Source organism: Lethenteron reissneri, chromosome 21, assembly GCF_015708825.2.
Source record: "Lethenteron reissneri isolate LAM-NWPU_2019-01 chromosome 21, ASM1570882v1, whole genome shotgun sequence".
NCBI classification, from domain to species: Eukaryota; Metazoa; Chordata; class Hyperoartia; order Petromyzontiformes; family Petromyzontidae; genus Lethenteron; species Lethenteron reissneri.
The window spans coordinates 8,584,464-8,610,799 of record NC_083799.1 but is presented as its reverse complement, the minus strand read 5'-3'; the positions used below and the strand labels follow the sequence as shown (position 1 = coordinate 8,610,799).

General features: G+C 46.0%; 2 protein-coding genes across 3 annotated transcripts in view; both read left to right on the top strand.

Moving 5' to 3' along the window:
- Positions 1-12,786, top strand: part of HACL1 (2-hydroxyacyl-CoA lyase 1) — a 36,850-nt gene extending 24,064 nt beyond the window's left edge. For both annotated transcript variants that reach the window (XM_061555718.1, XM_061555717.1), the window contains 13 exons: positions 1,012-1,084; positions 1,804-1,881; positions 3,562-3,656; positions 4,075-4,187; positions 4,756-4,891; positions 5,354-5,459; positions 6,648-6,731; positions 7,325-7,426; positions 8,448-8,602; positions 9,571-9,729; positions 10,451-10,558; positions 10,979-11,165; positions 12,453-12,786. In XM_061555718.1, the coding sequence (XP_061411702.1) occupies positions 1,012-1,084; positions 1,804-1,881; positions 3,562-3,656; positions 4,075-4,187; positions 4,756-4,891; positions 5,354-5,459; positions 6,648-6,731; positions 7,325-7,426; positions 8,448-8,602; positions 9,571-9,729; positions 10,451-10,558; positions 10,979-11,165; positions 12,453-12,485 (1,429 nt within the window). In that variant the 3' untranslated portion in view covers positions 12,486-12,786. The remainder of the gene's footprint in view (positions 1-1,011; positions 1,085-1,803; positions 1,882-3,561; positions 3,657-4,074; positions 4,188-4,755; positions 4,892-5,353; positions 5,460-6,647; positions 6,732-7,324; positions 7,427-8,447; positions 8,603-9,570; positions 9,730-10,450; positions 10,559-10,978; positions 11,166-12,452) is intronic.
- A 486-nt stretch (positions 12,787-13,272) lies between these two features.
- On the top strand, positions 13,273-26,254 carry LOC133345174 (alpha-N-acetylglucosaminidase-like). Its single transcript, XM_061555716.1, is given in 7 exon segments — positions 13,273-14,266; positions 21,316-21,463; positions 22,056-22,202; positions 22,618-22,703; positions 23,457-23,713; positions 23,851-24,926; positions 24,928-26,254. Coding segments are annotated over 7 exon segments (2,370 nt in total). The 5' UTR covers positions 13,273-13,757; the 3' UTR covers positions 25,075-26,254.
- The last annotated feature ends 82 nt before the right edge of the window (positions 26,255-26,336 follow it).

Genomic DNA, 26,336 nt, shown 5'->3' with positions numbered 1-26,336 from the left:
TTATACTTTTAATAATAGACTGTAGTATTGTCATCAGTATGACATAAGTATAGCAAGTTTGCAGTCGATACCATATTGGGAAGTGGGTTAAAATTGAGTTACAAGATTTGAGGATACGACAACAACAACAGAGTGAGTTAAATAAAAGCACGAAATACAGTTTTAGTTTCTGATAAAAACAGAGCCCTAGGGGGCCTCAGGGGGAGCCTCATTTGGAATTTTGGTTTGAGCTTCCAAAAATCTTTCGGCAGCCCTGCACACCACCAGTGGTGGTACAGGGGAGTGGTGTGTTGAGAGCAGCTCAAGTGTCGAGTTACTAAAGCCTCAATAGATGAGCAAGTAGCATGAGTCAACATTAGCTGCTAATGCATAGGTATGCCGTGGGCCATCATCATCACAGTTTGTAATCCATTGAAAATGTCTTTGATTGTAATGTACTTTCATGAGGGTATCTAGATATTCTTATCAAAGGTGTTTTTTATGGGTGATCTTCATTTATTATGAATGCATGAACAACACAATATAGTCTGTATAACACTGGTCAACAAACAAAATTTTTTTTCTGGCCTGGACTTTTGCAGCTGTTTTAGACTAATTTCAGGGTGCTGATTCCAAATCTGATCTCAGATTTGCTCTATCACATCTCATTTTTATGCTATCTGCATACCCCATTTTCATTGATTTTACCCGAAATTAACTCTGTCCCTTATGATTGCAAGTTGTTGCGAGTCAGTCACTGCTTTAGTGTTAAAATATGGTGCTGTATTTTTAGGATAGTGTGTTTATAATATCATTTTATGTATATATCCACGTTTATTTAATATTTATCTTCTGCAGTTTTTATTGAAAATGCAATATTTGATATCTCAAAAACCTGATGTGATAGACAAAAACTGATGCCAGATTTTGAATCAGCAACCCAAAATTACTTTAAAACCGTTGGAATACCTTATGCCAGAAAAAGTGTGTTGACCAGTGTTATAATTCGAATCATTTGTCCGTTTTACCCAGGCCTGTTCTGGTGTTGGGTGGCTCCAGTGACCAAGACCAGGAGACCATGGGGGCATTTCAGGAGTTCCCACAGGTCAGGGCATCCTCCTGGTCATCAGTGTTGATTGCTGCCGGCACCTACTGACAAAGACACACTTGTATTGCCATCTGTTTACACATGAACGCTGGTAAATAAAGGCCAATTGGCACACATGGTTGTAACAAAAAAAATTGGGCCCCGCATCGTTTGTGCACGGCTCCTTCCAATAACGCCAATGTATCGGAGCAGCATTATTGCACTCAGTCAGACTTTGGTGTGGGAACTCAGTGAAGTGAGAACTTGTTCAAGGTAAAAATAAAATAATGTAATTGGGAAACTTTAATCAGGATAAATGCCCATATGCCAATGGCTTCAATGTAATTTGTGTTCAAAGTTTTAATAAAGTCCCTTTACTACTTTGTTTAACAATGCTTACAGAAGTTAAGAGCTTTCTATTGGTTTTAGTCTTACAAAGGAAGACTAATTAACTGCACCGACTGTCGGCAGTGATGCTTCTGTCTTAATCGTTTGTGTCCATTTTTCAGTGATGCTAAGGATTTGGACAGGGAGACAAACACAACCACTATAGCATCCCCAGAGCCTAATTAGACGGTTGGTTTTTTTTCACCTGGTAAATACCTTTTAGCAAATGTGGCAGTATTCAGACAAGTCTTTCTCAGATGTTCACAGTAGTCTCACTTATATATTGTACATATGTAAAGATCAGTTAACATAATCCTTGTGCATCCCCCGTTGCTGGTTTCTGCCGACAGGTGGAGTCATGCCGCTTGTACAGCAAGTTCTCAGCCAGGCCCAGCAGCCTGCAGAGCATCCCAGGCATCGTGGAGAAGGTGTGTATTATCAGCACCCGGTTTCTACCCGGCACACCGGTAAAAATATGCATTTAAAGTATTTGGCAGCTATACATTTTGACGTGATAAGCCACTTCGTTGAGCTATCATTTGTGGTCAAGTCACTTCTGAAAAAGAAGCTAATAGCTCAGTGGACTTTGCCTGGTAATATTAAACAGTTTCGTTATATTTGTATATATATATATGTTTTTATGATTTTCTTACCTTTCCTATACTTTGCACTCCAATCAGTTTTTGTATTCATATTCTTAGGTTTTTTCGGTAAAGTCACGTAGGTAAAACATCAAAATTAATAAAAATAAAATAAAATAAAGATCACGACGTTTCGGAGGCAAACGTCGTGATCTTTATTTTATTTTATTTTTATTAATTTTGATGTTTTACCTACGTGACTTTATCGAAAAAACCTAAGAATATGAATCATTGCAGTCACGAAAGCTTCAAATCTAGAATTAGTTTTTGTATTGTTTATTGTTGTAACGTTCTGACCTGCCGCAACTGGACATCTGTGAAAGAGAGCTTTATAGTTCATTAGATTCTTCCAGTATAAATAAATATTCTGATTTTGAAGTGTTAACAAAGCCCCTCATCCATCTCTCTTGTGCTATTCCCACATAGACATCGCAAACTCAATACCATACATTGTGGACACAACAGCTATCTTCAGTCATGTAGCCATTGACCTACAAGTGTGTAGGGAATGCAGTTACATCTATATGCTATTTAAATATATTGTATATTGAGGTACAAAGAGGACTGTCAAGTCTCAGGGACACATGCATGTAGGCCTTATCACAGACTCGCACACACACAACTCACGCATTAATGCCCCTTCACATCTCGCACCCCCTTTCAGCTCACACGGATATATACAAAGACAAAAACTAAAGATTCCCCATTTAGCCTTAACAGACTGTTGGGGCAAGTGCTGTTAGCGAGCACCTATGAAGGCCGGAACGGTACACGAGGGCGTGGGTGGCCAGCACCACGCTCGGCCGCCTTTGTCTCCCCAATGGCGATATTTGCACCGCACCAGGTACTCATTTGAGATTGAGTCGACCCAGGGGAGGCCTGGAACCAGTTCAGAAAATCGTCATAAGTGGGAATTGAACTCGAGTCGCCGGGTTCGTAGCGCAGCGTACTAAGCGCTACACTACCGCTTCCCCCCACATATACATATATATACAAAGATACAAAGATCCCCCGTATAGCCTTAACAGACTGTAGGGGCAAGTGCTGTTAGCGAGCACCTATGAAGGCCGGAACGATACACGAGGGGGTGGGTGGCCAGCACCACGCCCGACCGCCTTTGTCTCCTCAGTGGCCATGTTTACAAACCGCACCAGATACTCATTTTAGGCTGAGTCGGCCTAAGGGAGGCCCAGGACCGGTTCACATCATCATCACTGGTGTTGGCCGTGAGCGGGAATCGAAATCGAACCCGGGTCGCCAGGTTCATAGCGCAGCGCGCTAACCGCTACACTACCGCTCCCCACATACATACATATACACACACACACACAATTCTCACACATTGACTGAAGCTCACAGAGAGCGTGCCGGCTGTAAATATATCCCCAGTGACCACCTCCGAACAGCAGCGCCTGCCAGTGCACGACGACATTGGTGTCGCCACTCACGCCGGTGTCCTTATCCCAGGCAGTGAGAACGAGCATTTACGGCCGCCCGGGTGCGTGTTACATCGACATCCCCGGAAACATGGTTAACGCCACCATCGGCAGGGAGTCTGTGAAGTGAGCCTGCCTACGCTACACACACACACCCAAGCAGTGGTGCACGCAGGTAAAGATTTGGAAGGGGGAAAAAATAATTATTTAGTAAAAGCAAGTAGGTTTCTCATCATGTAAAGTGTCATTGTTATCATATTAGGCTCATGATATATCTCCGGGCACTTTGGTTTCTTCCTAAGTGAGAATAGTTGGACAATACATAAATAAAGAAATAAAGATAATACTCACGATATTAGGTGTTTGGAATAGTGTCTGGCGTATGACTTAATTTCAAAGCAAGGTGTGTCATAGCTGACATACTCTACAGTGTAAAACAAATACTTGTCAAGCATCTTAAAGCGTTCACGATGCAGTATAATTGCTTTCACTATACGGAAGCGCGTGGTAATTTGTGTGTGTGTGTGTGTTGGTGTAACTGTAGGTTTCTTCCTCGCTGCCTGCCACCTCCTGTCTCCATGGCTGACCCACAGTCAGTCGCAGCAGCTGCTGCCATGCTCAGGAATGCCAAGCGGCCCCTTGTGATCGTGGGCAAGGGTGGGCCCTGAGCACAGAAACACACTTTTACATACAGAGTCAACTCTCCATTGTTCACGGTAATGTGGCTCGGATATTTAGTGTTCACCTGCGCGGAATGGGCGTGAAGACGTTGAACGTGTCATCGTTTTTTGTCTGTGATTTTTGTCAATCGGCGGTCGTCGGTGCTTCATTAAAGAAAGTATGATAGCAACATCGGCTGCGTGGATCTGTGATCACCAGTGCTAAATTTATTCAAGAAAGAGTGCAGCGGGGGCCTTGTGGATTAAGGCTTACATGTGCGGTAATGTCGGCCACGTGTTCGTGGTCACGATGAGTGAGGGGCAGCTAATAATTGAACCAAAGTGGCCATGAAGATGTCACATTTCACAGTGAATCTGCAAGTCTATAATCCACCTACAGATAAACGAGAATTAACCGTGTTCGCCGTATGAAGCAGTGGCTGCACTGTGCGTCTTTTCAAGTAGAACACAATACACAGACCAAGCAGTCCGCACGGTGCCTATTGTGATGGAGTCACGGAGCTGGGGTGCGAGTAACATGCGAGCTTGTCTGGCTACCTCCGCAGGTGCCGGTTACGCGCGGGCCGAGCACAGCGTGCGGCGTCTGGTGGACGATTTTGCACTGCCATTCCTGCCGACCCCCATGGGCAAGGGCGTCTTGCCGGACGACCACCCACGCTGTGTCGCAGCCGCCCGCTCCAGGTGCAGGGCGACCCCTTATGCTGCGCAGAACACCTTCCGGTCGCCATTCCCCTGGACGAGTCCACTCCCAACTCCTAGAGGGCTAAAGCTTGCCAGTGACCTCGGATGAGGTGGACGTTCCTTACCGGCATGGTCGAGACCTTGCTCGCCCCTGTCAATCTTGTACTCTCCAAATCGCTTCTTTTGTTGTTTTTATTGGTGAGTGACATTGATCGGTGGTCATCAGTGCTTCCCGCACCGCCGATTAGCACGGTTGGCTACATACGGTGCGAAAGAAGTTAAACTTACTGATTTTTCGTCGATCGGAGGTCATCAGGGCTTCATTAAAGAATGTAAGGCAGCAACGTAGCCTGCATCGAGCTGTGATCGGCAGTGCTAAATTTATGAATGAAAGAGAACAGCGTGGGCCTTGTGGATCTTGGGCTTGCGTGTGCGGTAACGTTGGCGCTGTGTTGCTTGCAGGGCGCTGCAGCATGCGGACGTGGTGCTGCTGCTGGGCGCTCGCCTCAACTGGATGTTGCACTTTGGGCTACCTCCTCGCTTCCGGCACGACGTCAAGATCATCCAGGTGGCCGTGACTCAAATACTCGTGCTGCATGCACTGCGGGACGATCTCTCCGCAAAGCTGTGAACTTAAAATGCTTTCACCGGTTTAGTGCACATGTACATTAAACAGCTTTAACAAGGTTTAATGTTGACTTAAAGCTTACGTGACTGCAGGAATTCATAAGGCAAATCTGAAACACGGTAGGACCAATACCTCAGCCGTGGCTGATCATTGTTTTAAAGCTGTGGGCACATGGAAATGATTTTGCCAAGACGAGGGTATCAGCAAAGATTCGTTCATGAAGCCATCTAGATATATAAACACAGACACAATTTCAACCGAGAAGATGGGTACAAACTGAGCAATCATTGGAAGGACGTTATTAACAAGTTTAGGTCATAACTGGCTGTGATGTTCTCTCCCTACCTACCTATGTTATCAGTTATTTTCGACTCTCTGAGTTACATTCACTAACACAGCCACCGTTAGCTGTATTAGTAAATGGCGGCTTGCATCCTTTTCCACCTCCATGTGACGATGGCTCTTTCCGAGCTCTCTCCAAAATTACATTTACAAGCACATTTCTTACATTGACATGCTAATCTCTCACGATACAATGACCACCCCCACAGCTTCGTTTGTCAAGATTTCTCTGATCTTACATTTACATACTCTCTGGTTCTTTCGGTAAAGTTACATAGTTTGAAAAATAATAAAGAACACGACGTTTCGGTCTCAACACAAGAGTCCGTCATCAGGTGATAAAGAATGATCTGCTGTTGTGGTTTTAATAAGGCTGCTCCGATTTGAAACTAATTCAAGCTCATTAACATGCTAATTTCTCCAGCCCCCACCCATCCCTGCACACCACAAACCCTCCCCCCTCTCCCCCCCATGAACTCCTGCATGTAGAAGCATGGTCTGCTGCCGAGGAAGACTGTTTTTGTCTTGCCCGAAATGTCGTGATTGATTTTATTTTATACCTACGTGACTTTACCGAAAGAACCAAAGAGTATGGCTTCTTAATATCGCATGGAAGAGCGTTCCAGACGGCCGCAGAAGCGCTTTTGAAAGTGCGCGATGCGGTGACCGTCTTTGCTCCATGGTTTGCCAAAATCCGCTGCTATGAGGATGACCGGAGTTGGCGTGATGGTTCATGATCATTTTATCGGCTATGTTGACCAAGAAATGTGGCCTTTGCTTCCGCAGGTGGACGTGTGTGCCGAGGAGCTGGGCAACAACGTGAAGCCCAGCAGCCCTCTGCTGGGAGATGTCACAGCGGTCACCATGCAGGTCAGTACTCGCTGCAGGGACAGCGAAAGAGAATAATTGTCACCTCCCTGTCAGAAACACAAGCAGATTATCTCTTGCGCATGCATAGGTGCTGGGTGAAAATCTTGTTTCCGTGGCTGTCTTTTTTTGTTTTATTTATATAAAAATGAAATTATTTTAAATGGGGAAGGTCACTTCCAAAAACAAGAGAGCGCACCACAACCAGAGTACATGGTAGACAGACAAGCCTCAGCGCACAGGTTCACCGATTGCATCGGTCTACCACTTGCTGTGCCATTGCACTCTCCCATTTGTGGATATTAATGGCCAAATAGATGAAATTGGATGGGTTTGCCAATTGCATCAGTCTACTGTGTACCCCGATAGTGGTGATCTTGTATACTCTCACTGAGTCTGGCTTTCGAGAGGTTTTGTTGTATAGACTGTGTTTGAAATTAAGCTGGTTGGATAGGGACTATTCCGTGTTCGCCCTAGCCACCCGCCGGCTATGTGGACATGTCATAACTTAACAGGATATAAACCACAAGGCGTGCCCAGCACAGCCTTCGTGAGATGTGAGAGTGTTTGTGCGTAGCCATTGTCTTGTTTTACAGATTATCGACCAACTGGGAAGCAATAGATGGACCTTCCCGGCGGACTCAGAGTGGTGGACATTCCTAAAGGAGAAAATAGACGCTAATTCTAGGATATCAAAGGTACTTGCACATGATCACGTATGGCGGCAGGGCTCGCTGCAATGCGACGCACTCTAATCGTAACAATTTGTGAAGCAAAATACGGTTGTGATAAGCCAAATACGGTTGTGATTCCTAGAATCACAAGTTGTTGGGTTGGGGAAGGGTGGGGAAGGTGAAGAGGTGTTAATTATTCGATGTCTACCGAGGCAGGCCATAACTAGGTATGGTGGCAATCACACATGGTGGATAGATCACCCATATGTACTGCATAGCCAGGAATATGACAGTGCAGTAATGCATTCTTTAATCTATCTGTGTGGAGTTTTAACTGTTACCCCCCCCCCCCCCCTTCACATGCACAGTGGGTGTTCTCTATGTTATCTGGCTTGCACTTGAAGCCATACATTTGTAATAACGACTGGACACACTTCTCTTGCGCAACTCCCTTATATCTCAACATGAGGCCACGCCCCCCCTTCTCGATCATTCTCGCTGACTTTGGATGCTCGCTCTACCGGCAGACTCTACCATCCTCTTCTGTCACCTGACCACGCTCCCTTCTCGAACATTCCCATAGCCACCAGTCCTTTCACACTCACAATTGATACCCCTGTCATTACCTCCCGTGGCCACAAGTGTATTCGTACTGTAAGCCGACTTCTGTGTCATTACCTCCCGTGGCCACTAGTCCCCTCACACCGCATGCAGGCTTTATTGTCATTACACATTGATAGAATTGGTCAAACATTCCAATAAAAAGAGCCTTGAGACTCATTGAAGTTATCCCATTTTATATGGACATACGTTGGTGTTTTCCGGCTTCCTCCTACCTAAAGCAAAACACTCAGGAATGGAAGTGGTCAAACATTCTAATATGGCAAGCACCTTCTGAAATTAGAGTCTGCCCGTATGAACGGGCACACAAGCAGGAGAGGTGATTTTGTTGTCCTTCCCCTGCACCTCCAATTAGCACAGTTGGCTACGTACAGTGCGAAATAAGCTCAACATACATACGTGTTGTGCCTCCACTGTGGCCCAGGCGATGGTGTCCGACCAGACGCTGCCCATGAATTACTACACGGTGTTCCACCACGTGGCGGAGCTGCTGCCCCGAGATGCCATCGTGGTGAGCGAGGGCGCCAACACCATGGACATCGGTCGCACCATGCTGAACAACACCCTGCCCCGCCACAGGTGCGCCCCGCCACAGGTGCGCCATGCCACTGGCCCACGCCCGCCCCACAGCGGAGGAGACTGCCCGCACTTGAGCCTCTCTTTCGGTGACTTCCCCGTGTCACGTCGTGCTACCCACATTTGCCCTTATGCTAACATGTGTATCCTTGTGCTTAACTAATGAACGTGTACCTCCGATTGGCACGGTTGGCTACATACGGTGCGAAAGGAGTTCAACATGCGTACGTACGTGTACGGGGATCCAAGTGTGGCCTTCCAGGTGAGGCCGTGAAGATGCCGCCAGTAGTGCGTGGTGAAAGCTGGAGAGAACAAGTGCTCTCAACAGGCAGCATGACCTGGAAGACCACACTTGGATTATGAGTGGCAGTGAAGACCTGCATGCGAAACATTTCACCAAGACTATTTCTCAAACATTTCAAACGTGTAGGCTTCTGTTTCTGAAAAATACTTTTGAAGTGAGAAAGTCCGCATCCTGTGTGCCTCTTAGTTGGCCAGTGCTGGCGCAGCACTGTAGAGACAAGGGTTGTTGGATCGCACAAATGTTGGGACCTGCCTTCCCATGGCCGTCTAGGTGCAATACCCTGCATTTCCTGGAGATAGCGCTACAGCAACATGTCGACTAAAAAAGTTTTATCTGTATGGGATACTGTTGCCACCTCGTACACGTGGGGTTTTTTTCCAGGTGCTTCGGTTTCCTCCCACTTAATGAATAGGCTGAGGACACCTTAATTTATTGAGGATCACAGACTACAGAGCATGGGGTGAAATTTGGTGCCAGCTCACTGCCTGGCTGTTGCCCCTCTCACTTGTCTATGGTCCCTCACGCCTCCGAGTTGCTCTCTCTCTTATCGAGAGTTGAGCGAATATCATACACGTCGAAAGTTGACACTAGCATTTATATTATCTGCACGGGAAGGATGAGGGTACTAGCCTGCTCAGCTGTCGCGGCTGATGTGATGCGTGCGCAGGCTGGACGCAGGGACGTTCGGCACGATGGGAGTCGGCCTGGGATATGCCATCGCTGCGGCGATGGTTGTCAAGCAGCAGGATCCGCCCCCTAAGGTGGTGTGTGTAGAGGGAGACAGTGCGTTTGGATTCTCTGGCATGGAAGTTGAGACCATGGTCAGGTAAGGTGTAAGGGCGGTCGGGGCTTTCTTGCACAGGACGTAGTCTAAATTATAATTGATGAATGCTGAATTTAATTTTCATTGTTGGTGTTAGGGTCTCATTAAAGGCCCACGTGTTGCTATGCCAGAGTGTTCTATTCCTAATGAGAAGTTTGTAAGTTTCAATTCTGATCGGGCTCAATGAAGCCCATCGCCATCCCTCTGGAGTCAATTAAATGAATACCATTTGTTATTTTTAATTTTCTGGACCTTCATTTGATTTTTAAATCCAGTGAGCCTGGTTCACATCCAGAGAGCTGTCTGGGATGAAATCAGGTTCTGAAATGCTCCACAAATAAACATATTCATACTACATTTGTTTCTGGACTTGATTTGGAAAAAATCCAACTGTGAACATTTTTAATCTTGATTTTACACGTGTGACGAATATTACTCAGTGGCAAAGCATGCTGCAAAGTGCTGCCCCTATTTGTGTGGAACAGGTCACTTGAAGCATTCTCAGAGGTAGCTGAATGATGTTCCCTTTTTTTGGGCCATTCTCCAACATGAATTTATGCACCGCTCTGCGAAACATCCGAACATGTACTTCATCTCATGATGTGACACCGATAGGACAAGTGGGCTAAAAGTAGGGGTAATTTTGTTTTTATATATACACAGTAAGCCAATAAAGAAATCGTGAGTCCGATGAGGATAGGCTGCCTCTCCGTGCTCGCTGTAGGTACAAGCTGCCGGTGGTGGTGCTGGTCGTAAACAACAACGGTATCTACGCGGGGCTGGACGAAGATACCTGGGCCCTGCTGTCCCAGGCCGGTGACGCCGCCTCCGTGTAAGTACCAGGGAGGCCTCACCCCTGTCAGCCTCTGTGTGGCCAGATGGAGTATTGCCAAGGACACACTTATGTGTGTGGCAACTGTGAGCGATGCTGAGGACACACTTAACACCATGCGAAGGGAGGTGGCTGGGTAATTAGCAGGAATAATACCGTACTAGAGCACTGAGCCTGCACAACTGAAATCATAGTTTTGATTGTGTGTTTTGGTCAACTGATTAATATGGGTTGTATTAAGCAGAGTTGACTTGCAGGAAAACACCATGTTCTCTTGACTCCATTACATGGTAATTTACTATGATTTTACATGTGCCAAGCTATTATCAACCATTCATGATTGCTTACTGGGAGATTGAGGATGCACACGTTGCGATGTGAAATTGTTCACTGCTCATCGCCACCCTTCTGGCTCTGCAGCATCCCTCCCACATCGCTACTGCCTGGAGCGCGCTATGAGCAGATGATGTCGGCTTTTGGAGGCCGTGGGTTTCTGGCTCGCACCCCCAAAGAGCTCAGGGAGGCTCTTCAAGTGAGCCTAGCTGAGCCCTCTCTCCCTTGCCTCATCAACGTGCTCATCAGTCCATCGGCCGACCGCAAGAATCAGGTTTGTGGCTGGGCTGAGGTGGGCTATTTGCATCAGTAGCGTAGCATGGTTGGTATGAGCCCTGGTCCAAGGAATGAAGTGGAGGCCCCCTGTATGCCTTTCCCCCCTATTTTATTACACGCTTTTATTTAACTCACTCTGTCTGTTGTTGTCGTTGTCGTATCTTCAAATCTTGTAACTAAATTTTAACCCACTTCCCAATGTGGTATCGACTGCAAACTTGGTATGCTTATGCCATACTGATGACAATACCATATTCTATAAAAAAAATATAAAAAAACGTATTTGTAAATATTCATTTTTATATGTTATGTTTCGGCTTGGGTCTAATTGTCCACGCTCAACTCGCGTTGGCTGTAAATCACCACGGTCCCTTACGTTATGGCAAGCTTTGCAGCCACTTCCTGGAGTCGTGGAGTTCTGCCATTATGAGTAGTGTACATATTATTAAAGCGTGTTTAAAAAAAGAAGGATTTTTGAATAATACTTATTTAACCTGGCATCTGACCCCTCCGGCCCATGGGCCCCGGTGGATTTACATTTACTGCACATTAAATAGCTCCGGCACTGGTTCACATTTTATAATTAATTATGTGCGAGGGGTATTCAGAAAGTGTGACCTCCGATTAGCACGGTTGGCTACATAGAGTGTGAAAGAAGTTCAACATACATGAGTCTTAAGGGTTAGAGTCATACAAAACTCGTTTAGGGTGGTTTAGATGCATGGTCTTTAGTTTATTGTATTGTAGTGTAAATCCGTTTTATTTATATTTTAACAGCCTGTCTTCAGAAAGTCAATTACCGCCAGCTGAGTGACCACCAGAGATACATACATTTCAATGTTCACATATCTAAACGCAACTGCATGCCCACATAACAATCACATTTTTTGTAAAATAAACAGTAAGTGGATGAAGGACAGAGCATTGTAAACAAAAACATGTGTTTCAACTTATTAAGGTAGGACAAACTATGTTTTAACGATGTAGCATTGGTCAAAAGCAGTGTTCTCCACTAATTTTCAGAGGGGGGGGGCCACTTTCGCCGATAAGACGTCATCAGTGTGAGGGCCGCCACACATTTGAAACCATTTGGGTATGATGGTGATGGGGTGTGTTTTGACTTTTGTGTATTCTCGTGAGCTGCCGTCAGGGGCCGGACTCTAAATGCAACTAGGGACCGCCAGTGACCCGCGGGCCTTGCAATGAAGAACACTGGTCTAAAGTATTTGATTCTGCAAGTCTAATATGGGGTACATTCACGGATGCCTCTGACCCTGTCTTTCAGGAATTCTCTTGGCTGACTCGATCAAACTTATGAGGGAGCTGCCCATTCCGTGGCTCTGCTTTTGCCTTTGCAAGGGGCATCTGGGGCCAATAGCCGCTCTGTAGGGCAAAAGCCCAGGAAGACGGAGCCACGTTTCTTCAATTACTTGCCTCAAGAATGTATCCAGGGAGAAAAAAACCTTTCAATATTCAGTGTGAAATGTAGATATATTGTGATGCAATCGTTAAAATTCTATCGATACAATATATTTGTGAAATTATTCTCCTGAAAATCTCTGATTAAAACAGATTTATTTTGTCGTAAATTTTACAATAAAAACAATGCAATTCATCAACCCTGTGTTTCTCATTTATCGTCATGGTGTTTCATGAAAATTAAATTGTGCCTGTTGATAATTGTTTATTATATTTTGAAAGACGTGCATTTATGGATTCTTCAACGCCGTCCACATTTGCACAATGTGCTGCAGATGTAAGGAAAATCACACAAGTAATTCCAAATCAAGATGAGTCACTCTCTTTAGACATCTATAAAAAAAAATCCCCTACGATATTCACACTGGTTTTTTTCCGTAACGTGTGTAGAAATGTGAAAATATAAAGCGAAAATAATCAGCGCGTATTGTAACCTGTTTCCAATTTACAGGTAATGTTTAGTAAAACACTTAGGCTTTCGCGATAAATATACATAAGGGTTTTTCATCATTAGGATCATTCGCCATCCCCGCGGCATGACTAGGAACTCTTAGCTATTGGAGTGTGAAATTCCGGTGAGTGTGGACCAAAGCCACCCAGATACCGGCCTCCGAATTGGGGGGGGGGGGTGGAGAATTGAACAGGATTGACCCATTGTATTGCAACAGGGCCAATGCCCACCGTGCTACGCCACTGGGATTAAATGAACGTTGCCTGTACACATGGCCGGTATGGGGATAGAGAGGGGGTGGCACCAGACAGGGTGTAAGTGTGACTGACCCAATAACAACCCCGTGCGCACGCGGAGCAGTGGGTCATTTCCGTGCTTCGCCCTCGGGGTGGCCCCAGGTTAAACGAACCCCAGATGCACAGGGGGCTGGGCAGGGTCTGCGCCTCTCTTCCCCCCCTCGTTAATAATTGCGTCGCTGTACACAGCGCGAATACTCAGTGGCTCTGCGTGCTTGGAGAAGACGGCGCCAGCCAGCAGCACGCAGCCCCACGTACGTGCACAGCCGGTTCCAGCCCGTTGCTTGCCGACTCTTAATAGAGCTCGAGTCTTGTGCGTAAAACTCACCCCGCGGGAGAGCGCACGGTGCACCATCCACTGACGATGCGCTCCACTGGTGCGCGTCCACCCGGACCCTCACTCCGCCTTGTGTCCACCACTGCCATCCGCTGCTACTTCTGCTGGCTCTGTTGTTTCGTCTCCACGGGGCTCGCGGCTAAGAGGGAACACGCGGATCCCGACCGCCTCGATGCGCGGACTCCTTCGCTCCCCGCGTTGGGGAGCGGCGCGCCCGAGCGCACGCAGCAGCTGGCGCTGGAGGAGCTGCTGGAGCGGCTGCTGCCCGGCCGGGCCTCCGAGATGATGCTGCTGGTGAACTCCTCTATGGTAGCCCGGGGTCACGGCGAGGGATCCCGGGACGTGTTCCGCCTGGAGAGCCTGCCCGACGGGCGGCTGCTGGTGGTGGGAAGCAGCGCCGTGGCTGGCGCGTACGGGCTCCACCACTACCTGAAGGAATACTGTGGGTGCCACCTGGGATGGGCCGGGCGCCAGCTGAAGGTGCCTCGACCGCTACCCCGGGTTGGGGGAGCCGTGCACGTGGTGTCCCCCAACAGGTACGCGCACGGGCCATTGTCCAGAACGTGACCATTGTTTTTGGTTCCTATTAGGTTTGGCCAGGGCTTCACTTCAGCCAGGTCTATTGGGAGAGGGGGTGGGCACATGAACATCTTTCCACACCCGATAGATTACACCAAGTATACCTCTTGCTCTGGTTGTGGCTGATGTGTCTAACTCCAGTCTCTCAGTGACCGGGAAAATATATAGTAATAAATTAAACCCCTGGTATAGGGAAATGGGACCATCCCGGGCAGCCGATATCGTCACCATAATTGTACAACTTCTTCTTCTTGGTTCTTTCGGTAAAGTCACGTAGAAGGGAAGTAATAAAATAATAAAAATAAAACAATAAAATAATTCTCACGACGTTTCGGCCACAACGCAAGCAGCCGTCCTCAGGTGAAAACCAGGACGGCTGCATGCGTTGTGGCCAAAACGTCGTGAGAATTATTTTATTGTGTTTTATTTTTATTATTTTATTACTTCCCTTCTACGTGACTTTACCGAAAGAACCAAGAAGATGAATCCCTGCAGTCACGAAAGCTTTAAATCGAAATGTACGACTTCTACAACTATTGTTTTTAAAGATGGTGGATTGCTCGCCATTCACCATAATAAGGTAGCAAGAGACAGAGCAATTACAAAAAAAATTCTAAAAATTCCCAAAAGTCAGTTGTTTTTTTATTAAGAAGACGTGACCTGACCTGGAGAGCAGAACAACAGATCGGTGACTACTTGGCTATTGTCGTCTGCGAGTCACCACATGATGGACATTGAGCAAATACCAGAGTGCTCAACGGTGCATGTTTGGACAAAGCGAGGAGAGAGAAAGCGGGAATTTCACACCATACATCATCGACCAATTGCGGATTCAATAATTTGGTCATAAATGTGAGTTGCGTTTTCCAGTGGCATTTCTTTCGCGTTAAAATTTTTTGACCGATTGCTGACTGTGTAGATGGTTAAGAGATTAAACAAGATTACCCAGTTTCCATGTACAGCAAATTCGAGTCAACTTGAGTTGGCCTTCAAATTAAGTTGATGGACAAATGTATTTGGTTAAAAATAAGAGTGTATATTCCGTGATTTTCCGACCTATTTCAGTTATCATGCGAGTCGGGCAGGTCTTTGCCAGACATACTTGCAAAGAAGACCCTTCCAGAACAACCTGCGTGTCATAGGTCAAGACCGATTTGCTGACAAATTGATTGTTACACGTTATTAGTAATATACCTACCACCCACAACATTTTGGATTCTCCATGTTCGGTGATTAATTCAGGCAAGCCTTTGAAGACAGGACGGCTCGGATAATGCAGGCTCCAGCCTGAAATGGCAGACGACTCAAGCTGACGAAATAATACTTAGAGAGTGTGCTGGTGGAATAACTCGAGTGCATCCACAAATTATGTAGCTCGTGAAAAGGAGGCAGACGAAGCCGGATGAAACTGGAGACACCTTAAGCTGAAAAACACGTGGTTTGAGAAAGGCATTGAAATAAATTATAACCACGCAACAGCCACGTGAATTCCGTTACCAAACGTAAGTTTAAAAAACGCTGGACTTTATCATTCACGTTATAATATTTTGATACGAGACTTCTAAACATGATTTTGTGATATCACACGTGAAGGGCATGGGCAAATATTAATGCAAGCCACAGCTGGGTCCCATAAGACTCCAACGGAGGGACGGAGGAATGACCATCAACAGCAGCATGTGCTTCTTATGCATTGCTCTACAGCAGCAGGAGTCGGTTAATGGGAAGCAGATGTGTGTGGTGAGCAGGGTTGTGCCTCCAGGTCGGTGGGTACGTGGAGCTTGGGAACCATTGGGCAGCCCACACGCCAGTCTCACACGGACGAAATAACAACTCCAGCTCAGTGTGTAGAGCGTGGTGCCCGTCGTCCCACATTCCTCCCAAATGGTGCACTGTTGTGGACAATGTGTATGTTCCTAAACAGCGGAACAGATCAATGCATAGCACGTACAATGCTCGTCAGTGCGGGATGGAGAATGTGGGGGCGGGGGCATTTGTGGCGGTGAAGCGGCCCAGCGGGAAGCCCGCTCGTTGCATAGGTTCACGGTTCGAGTCCATCGCCGCCCTGGTTAATACTGCTCGTGTGTTAACCTTAAAGACATGCGCCGTTTGCTTCTCAGTGGATGTCAGAGATAGTCTTAGAGGTATTAAAAAAATAGAGTTGGCCAAGTATGTCAGCGTCATGGTACAAATCTTAAATATTATTAGCAAATTACCTAATTGGAGACCTCTTGGAAAAGAGTTGCGACTCAGTGAGGATTTCCTGGGTATTTTTTATAACAATATTCATAGCAGCATAAGACAATGGATGTTACTGTGCTGTCCGCCACGTTGTTCCCACAGCTCTTTGACAACTGGTTTGTACATTGTGGTCACCCATCCAAGCACTATCCAGGTTAAATTCTGGTTAGCTCGGAAAACCTGATGGGATCGGGTGCATTCCGGGTGATTTGTTGTAACGTTCTGACCTGCCCTACTGGACATCTGTGAAAAAGAGCTTTATAGCTCATCGGATTCCTCCAGTATAAATATTCTGATTATGATTTGACTAATGACATACAAAAAAAAGACTATACCAAATGGATCTTCAACAAAAGATGATAATAATTTGGATTCTTGTGTTTCAAGACACACCTGTCATTACGTCATGGATAGGCATTATAATTGCTGCGTTGATAAATTGTTGTACTTGTATGTATGTTGAACTTATTTTGCACCGTACGTAGCCACCCGTGCTAATCGGAGGTGCGAGGAAGGACAAGGTAAAGATCAACAGTGGTACTTCAGAATTTATGGCATCCATAAAAAGGAATGCAAATGTTATTGTATTTTATCAGTGTAGCACAATGATCAACACCATGGTACTCAACGAAGGGTATTCTGCCTATTAGATTGTCAATGCTACCAACATTCCCTCTCATTTCTGTCTTGCGTGATGATCACATAACTCCTGCTTCTAAACGGGATGATCGGCATTTGTCCAAGCCCTCCAGTCGTCCTCATTGTCAGCAACACTTCTTCATAAAATCCGATCCAATCCACCGTTTGTCACTGCACACACACACACGCGCGACTCAGAATCCATTGTTGTGAGTGCAGACCGGGGTCGGGCTCCTCTGATAAATCAAACATCTCTCAGCTGCTTGGCAACACGGGGAAAAAACGTTATTTGTTTTTAGTATCCAGACTTTAAACAAATGTTGACTGGAATAATTCTGAAAGAGGGCTTAGCTTTCGGTGGTGGGTGTGCAGTCGTGCAGCGTGGTGGGCATGGGCACTGATGCCATTAATGAAATGGTGCTCTCCCCTGTCCATTTTTTTTATCTCCCTGGTGCCCACGTGAGCCACGGTGCAGTTGCACCGCCTGCACACTCAATCGCTACACCACTGAGCTGGTGCGCAGTGCGCTCAGTTTTATAATCGCACAACGGAGTGGTTCCCAGGAGTGGTTCCCACAATCGCCCTGCGCTCCATGGGGGTTGTGTGGTTACTCTGGGTGGCTGTCTATGATCCCCAAACAGTCGCATCATTTACACTATGAGATCTCTTTTACCAGTGGCAAAATATAATAGTAGGTTTTTACCCTTTTAACTGGTACAAAACTGACACCTTTATTCAAGGCATCATGTTTGCAATGACCACAACACAAGTAGTCAAAAAAGCAAACAAAAAGAAGCAACTCTGATAAGGATGATAATATGCACTGTCCTTGAAGTTGATTGGCCCACACCCGAGACGGCTTTCTTTAGAGCCTAGTCCCCATTGGTGTAGGGGCCAGATGACACCAGAAGGCGTACAACTCAAACACAGTGCAATATCAGAGTATTGAGAGCTCGGGGTAAGCATTTACACTATGAGATCTCTTTTACCAGTGGCAAAATATAATAGTAGGTTTTTACCCTTTTAACTGGTACAAAACTGACACCTTTATTCAAGGCATCATGTTTGCAATGACCACAACACAAGTAGTCAAAAAAGCAAACAAAAAGAAGCAACTCTGATAAGGATGATAATATGCACTGTCCTTGAAGTTAATTGGCCCACACCCGAGACGGCTTTCTTTAGAGCCTAGTCCCCATTGGTGTAGGGCCAGATTACACCAGAAGGCGTACAACTCAAACACAGTGCAATATCAGAGTATTGAGAGCTCGGGGTAAGCATTTACACTATGAGATCTCTTTTACCAGTGGCAAAATATAATAGTAGGTTTTTACCCTTTTAACTGGTACAAAACTGACACCTTTATTCAAGGCATCATGTTTGCAATGACCACAACACAAGTAGTCAAAAAAGCAAACAAAAAGAAGCAACTCTGATAAGGATGATAATATGCACTGTCCTTGAAGTTGATTGGCCCACACCCGAGACGGCTTTCTTTAGAGCCTAGTCCCCATTGGTGTAGGGCCAGATGACACCAGAAGGCGTACAACTCAAACACAGTGCAATATCAGAGTATTGAGAGCTCGGGGTAAGCATTTACACTATGAGCTCTCAATACTCTGATATTGCACTGTGTTTGAGTTGTACGCCTTCTGGTGTCATCTGGCCCTACACCAATGGGGACTAGGCTCTAAAGAAAGCCGTCTCGGGTGTGGGCCAATCAACTTCAAGGACAGTGCATATTATCATCCTTATCAGAGTTGCTTCTTTTTGTTTGCTTTTTTGACTACTTGTGTTGTGGTCATTGCAAACATGATGCCTTGAATAAAGGTGTCAGTTTTGTACCAGTTAAAAGGGTAAAAACCTACTATTATATTTTGCCACTGGTAAAAGAGATCTCATAGTGTAAATGCTTACCCCGAGCTCTCAATACTCTGATATTGCACTGTGTTTGAGTTGTACGCCTTCTGGTGTCATCTGGCCCTACACCAATGGGGACTAGGCTCTAAAGAAAGCCGTCTCGGGTGTGGGCCAATCAACTTCAAGGACAGTGCATATTATCATCCTTATCAGAGTTGCTTCTTTTTGTTTGCTTTTTTGACTACTTGTGTTGTGGTCATTGCAAACATGATGCCTTGAATAAAGGTGTCAGTTTTTGTACCAGTTAAAAGGGTAAAAACCTACTATTATATTTTGCCACTGGTAAAAGAGATCTCATAGTGTAAATGCTTACCCCGAGCTCTCAATACTCTGATATTGCACTGTGTTTGAGTTGTACGCCTTCTGGTGTCATCTGGCCCTACACCAATGGGGACTAGGCTCTAAAGAAAGCCGTCTCGGGTGTGGGCCAATCAACTTCAAGGACAGTGCATATTATCATCCTTATCAGAGTTGCTTCTTTTTGTTTGCTTTTTTGACTACTTGTGTTGTGGTCATTGCAAACATGATGCCTTGAATAAAGGTGTCAGTTTTGTACCAGTTAAAAGGGTAAAAACCTACTATTATTAGTCGCATCATTGTTACTGAATGTTCCAAGCCAGTGAGCACACGCGGTGCTCGTGTTCTGAAAAGAGGGCAATCCACATTCAAACAATGTGATGGTCTGTTTATTATTCCATCTACAACTCACAAATATTGTTCAAGGATAGGGAACAGAAAGAAAACAAACAATGCACTTAATTACGAGTTTTAAATTGTTGTGAATATTTGTGTTTGGATAAATATAATTTTCCCATAATGTAAACTCTGCAATGCTATTTTAAAAGACATTTATAGAGCAACTAGCTTATATACCCGGCGTTGCCTGGGTCAAAAAAATATTTCAAAACTGCTCTAAAAAAGTCTAACAGTAGTGCGTACTGACTGTGGTGGTACCCTATGATTACAGCAGTGCATAGCGACTGTGGTGGTACCTGCTATCACTACAGTAGTACATGCTGACTCTATAGCAGTATTTATCGACTCTATAGCACAAAGTACTCACCTGACAGAGTGGCGTGGTGAGGCCTAGTCCCGTGCAGAGCCTCCGGCCTCGCCTAGATTGTCCAGCTGGCCGAGGTGGCACCTTGGCATGCTGGGGCTGGGCTGCTACCCCTGACCCCCCCCCCTAGCCACGATCTCTCTGGCCGCTCTGTAGTAATATCTACGGCCTATAGTGGTAGCATCTAGCGACTGTATATATTAGTAACTGCACGCATCGGGGTGGGGGGGACATCACACAGTGAAGATTTAAACTCAGCGTTTAGTGTATTTTTAAAGCATTTTTAACGCGAAAGAAAATGTCCCCATCCCACCGAAGGCGTGCGACTTGACATGGGCCGTCCCCCCAACCAAAGGCGAGTGAGTTGGTATGGGCTGCACAAGCTCACCTTCGCCAAACTCCCCCTTTGTTGTGCTCCTGCATTAACGTGCCTTTAGCGCAGCTCGTGTTGCTTGCACAGCTCTTTCTCCCACCCACTAATTTTGAAACCCTTATAAGCAGCTACATTTAGAGGCTTGCCCCCTCTTTTCTCTCCGCCTGATGAAGACCGCTTGTGTTGTGATCGAAACGTCGTGGCTTTTTTGCTTTTATTATTTTCAATTCTTTTTTTACGTGACTTTACCGAAAGAACCAAGAATGTTGTTGATTCAGTAAAGAATTTTACATTCTCTACGGGAAAATACAATTATGTTAATATCATGCGTAATCTTTCCAAGCTCTTATTTCTTAAAATTAAAATAACCAGGGCAACCACTATGATGAAAATCACTCATTATTGTTTCACACAGCTCTGCTTCGTAACGTAAGAAAAAACCCAGCACGAGCTAAAACCAACAGTAGTGATGTAGCGTGGTTTTTGCTGGGCAAATAATGAAATGGAGCCCGCTGTAAAACATACACTTTTCTTTGTAGCCCAACTCCTCTGGCCCATGGTCTCTTGCACAGTTGCTCCGCCTTCACACTCGATAGCTCCACCATTGCAACAGGGTACGATTACAGTGCCTTGTGATCTCCGGTTGAAAGGCGCTTTAGAAGTGTAAGTAATTATGATTCCTAACTTTAAAAATTTAGATAAGCAACGACCGACCGATGACCCATGTGTGGGTGGCACGGTCCCTGACCGGCTTTGGCGATGATCCGCCGCAGGTTCCGCTTCTACCAGAACGTGCGCACGCGGAGCTACTCTATGGTGTGGTGGCAGTGGGAGCGCTGGGAGCTTGAGATCGACTGGATGGCGCTGCAGGGCATCAACCTCCCGCTGGCCTTCACGGGTCACGAGGCCATCTGGCAGAGGGTAACGGTGGCACCAGCGACACCTCTCACCCACGCGTCATTTCTGTTGTAAAGTCTGCGTTCAGTGTTCATCGTTGAACCCGATGCATTTCTCCATCAATCTTTATCTGCGGAAGTACCGTTTTTTTCGAAAATTATAATTAAAATAAGTTTTGTAGGTTTATATCTAACATGGTCACCGTAGAACACATTGAAAAGCTGGCGAATGTACTGCAGTGTACCTTTTAAATAAATAAAAGCCACACATTTGAAATTGAATATAGTTTTTTGTAAATTTCTATTTAAATGAAATCAGTCATAAAAAGAAAGGCTGGTGAATGTATGGCAGATTTTTTTTATTGTAAATGAATACAAGTTAGTGAACTACCTTTGAGATTCGTAGCCGCAATATTTTAAATTAACAATTTTAAAAGTATTCAGCGAATACGTAATTCCCCACCAAGGGTTTGAATGCCACTTCTAATCTTATGCAAAACACTATGTGGCAGATCACATGTCAGTACAGTAATGTCCTCTTCCATATTATAATACATCTGATATAATTACATCTCTCTTCTACCCATGCACAACCCTCCACCCACAACCTGTGCCAGGTTTTCCTGTCCCTGGGACTCACTCAGAAGGAGATGGACGACTACTTCACAGGTCCTGCCTTCCTGGCGTGGTCTCAGCTGGGAAACCTGCATGCCTGGGCTGGACCCCTGCCCCAGTCTTGGCACCACAAGCAACTACACCTCCAGGTGTTGGACCTGAATAATACAATTGTATTTACAAAAATGTAAATGCAGATTTTCAGCTGAAATTTACAGCCTCTTTTCACTACAGTGCTGAGTTACGGCCTCCCCATTCCATGTCAGCCTGGAGCGTTGTTTGACGAAACTTAACGACGCTCATCGGCTGTATGTATGTTAAACTTCTTTCGCACTGTACGTAGCCAACCCTGCTAATCAGAAGTGCGGGGAAAGGTCTTGGCGAAAGAGGACCCCAGGACTTCTTCAGCGATCACTCGCCACTGATGTTAGCCTTGATTGGGAATTGAACACAGGTCCTTTGGGCTTATTCGTACGGGGGAATTGCACTAAACACCGTGTCACTGCTCTACCATCAGCTGAAATACTGCAATAAACGTGATGTGACTTATCCTTCTGCTCACAGCGCAAAATCCTGGAGCGGATGAGGTCCCTGGGAATGATTACGGTGCTCCCGGCTTTCGAAGGCTATGTCCCTGCAGCTGTCGCACGGTGACCATCACACCCTGCTTTCTTCATTACCTCTGTCGAACACAACTTTGAGCTGAAAGCCTTGATAACATCACGTCACCGCTGTGGATATGGCCGATTGGCTGTATTTCAGCAGTCACTGCTTGCGAGCCTAGTCTGACATTTAAATTCGTCTCCCCTGTGCAAATTCGTACACGAAGCTGCAACTGCAATGATGTATGATGGGTTTTTTTCTTTCTGATAATTACAAAATGATGATCATGGATGAATGAATTTGAATCATCCCTCTGCAAAAGGCAAACGTTCATATTGCTGAAATGGAGGCAACTTAATCGCAATTTTAACGATTATAAAGGAAAAAACAGTCTTAATAGAGACTTAATTTGATCCAGGTTTGTCTATGTGTTCGTTAACTGGGAAATATTTCCGAATCCAACACACCACATCCAGTATACCTTTTGCTATGGCTGCGACTACTAGTCCCATACCTGTTCCAGTCCACCAGCGACTGATAAAATATTAACCGAGAAATTAAGCGCTCGTCTTAACTGTTGTAATCGTATCCACTGTGAAAATATACGGGAACATAAAAAGCACAAAATAACACTCAGTCCAACCAAAAGTATACTATGATTATACAAAAAATGTGTCATTAACTTAAAAATGTCAATATCCACAGTCAGAACACGATACACTGCTTCCTGACTGCCTTGTTCTCTTTCCAACCCTTCCTTTCAACTTCCTCGGTCCTCTCTGCATCATCGGCGGCGCCAGCCTGTATCCGAAGGCTAACCTGATCCAGCTGAGCAGCTGGGACCGATTTGACTGCAATTACTCCTGCCCGCTGTGGCTGGACCCCCACGACCCGCTGTTCCCCAAACTCGCGAGCGCCTACATGAAGGAGCTGCGTGACGAGTTTGGCAGCGACCACGCGTACTACGCGACCATGTTCAGCGAGCTGATGCCACCCTCCAACTTGACCGCCGACCTCGCGGGCATCAGCAGAGCAGTCTACAAGGCAATGACTGCGGGTAGGCTGGGGACTCTGCTCATTAACACGCGCGTGGCACTGTGTTAACGAGACGAGACACTGGGCATTGTGACGTTTAAATCGAGCACGTGACCTGCGCTATGCCACACCCCCGCCCCTTCTACCCCTCCCCAACAGTGGACAGCGAGGCTGTGTGGCTGCTGGACACGTGGCCGTTCCTGGGCAACCCCAACTTCTGGCAGGAGCCACAGCTGCGCGCGTTCCTGCGCGGGCCGCCGCTAGGCCGCATGCTCGTCCTGGACGTCTTCGCCGAGACGCGCCCCCTCCACCTTACCACCGGCTCCTTTTATGGGCAACCATTCATCTGGTGCATGCTGCACAACTTTGGAGGCAACCACGGCTTGTTCGGCGCCATTGAGAGCGTCAACCGGGGCCCTCACGTCGCCAGGCTCCTTCCCAACTCCAGCATGGTGGGCACGGGCATGGCACCGGAGGGCATCGAGCAGAACGACGTCGTTTATGAGCTCATGGCTGAAATGGGCTGGCGAGATGGGCCCGTGGACCTCACGATCTGGATCGAGTCCTACGCGCACCGCAGGTACGGCCAGAAAGATGCGGATGTTGCGGCGGCCTGGAAGGACCTCTGGCGCAGCGTCTACAACTGCACGGAGAAGCGGGAGAACAGGAACCAGAGTCCCCTGGTGGTCCGGCCTTCGCTCACCCTCGACACCAGCCTGTGGTACGACCCGGCACTCGTCTACTCCGCCTGGGCGCGTTTGGTACGGGCCGTGCCTCGGCTGGGCGCCAGCCTGACCTTCCGCTACGACCTGATCGACGTGACCCGGCAGGCGCTGCAGGTGCTGTCGGGGCAGCTTTACCGTGACCTCCTCACGGCCTACGAGGGTGGCTCGGTGGAGGAGCTGCTGCTGTCCGGTGGCATGCTCTCCTACGAGCTCTTTCCTGACCTGGAGAATCTGCTATCGAGCGACGAGCGCTTCCTGCTGGGACGCTGGCTGCTCGCAGCCGCCGCGCATTCAGACAACGCCAGCGAGGCTGAGCTGTACCAGCTGAATGCTCGCTACCAGATCACCCTTTGGGGTCCCACGGGAAACCGGTTGGATGTGGCCAACAAGCTGTGGGGCGGTCTGGTGAGCTACTACTACGCGCCTCGCTGGAAGATGTTTGTGTCCACTCTCACCGACTGTGTGCACAACGAGAAGCCTTTTAACAAACGCGACTTTGACAACGCCTTGCTTCCAGCTGGAGAAAAGCTTTGTGCTGGATGACCACGTATTCCCAGTCAAGGCCCGTGGAGACACGTACGAAATTATCAACCGTATTTTTCTCAGATACTACCACCACATTCAGCTTTCAGTCAGTCCTCTTGTGCTTCCCGTGTAATGTCACCGTGACGATAATTATATATTTAGTACCCTATGACCGCAATAAATGCATTCTTAAGCGTGATTTTTATGCCAGACTCTGACCTTTTATGATACATATGACGTTTGGAATAATATATCGTAAGGTGTTATTTGTCTAAAAGGTTGAACGTCAGCTGAAGCAAGGAAGAATTTAACACTTGAAAATAAATACAAATTCTGTCATTTAATCCTTCTCAAACGTACGCTCTCCAATTGTAAGCATTTTCTTCTGTATGTTGAATGGTCAATGTATGGTTTGTGAAATCTAGAGTTAATGATACTTTGGTTGTCTTTTTTTAAAGAACTTGAACTTATTATTTGCAGTTTGTCCTCACACTATATGTTCTATATGGTATGTTTTATGGGGCCTCCTTTGCCAGTACCAAAATATGAAAATAGGTTTTCCCCTTTTTTCTGGTAACAAAACAGGTGTTAAGATGTTAAAACACCAAACTGAAACCTTTTACAAGGAATCATGTCTGCATTGCATGCTTGTGGTCAGAATGCGTCCTCTGGTCTAACACCGTTTGAGACTAGGCTCGAAAGAAAGCTGTCTCTGGTGTGGACCAATCAGTTTCAAAGACAATGCATATACTATCAGAGTATGTTTTTTGTTTGCATTCTGACCACAAGTATTGTGGTTAATGCAGACATGATTCCTTGTAAAAGGTTTCAGTTTGGTGTTTTAACATCTTAACACCTGTTTTGTTGCCAGAAAAAAGGGGAAAACCTATTCTCATACAGTATATGGTATGTTCTTATAGTATTGGACATGGGGCCAGTATGCATCTTAATTGAATTACAGTAATTAAAAGACATATAATTCGAATTTATGTAACTGTTCACTGTTGTACTCAGTGATCATATCAGTACTGTATGTATCGTAGTAGAATGATAATTATGAAATGCATTCACGGGTAGTACAGCAAAGCACATACTGACTGCACCTAAGGGTGGTACAGTATTTGAGTCATGTGTTGATGCATGGAGTTTATATTATGGTACAGCATTTATATTTCTTGGAGCTGAATATTAGGTCATATTGGAATATTGTATATATGGCTTCTGCAATGTGTTGTCCTTTGCTAGAAGTGTAGTACGGTTTGTTTTAATGGAAACAATGTAGACATTTAAAAATAAAACGTGTATTCAAAATGTGTAATTTTTTGTATTAAAAAGTGAAGTTGTCCCCATATAAAACGAGCATTGAATGATGCTCGCATGTTACCAGTTATCATC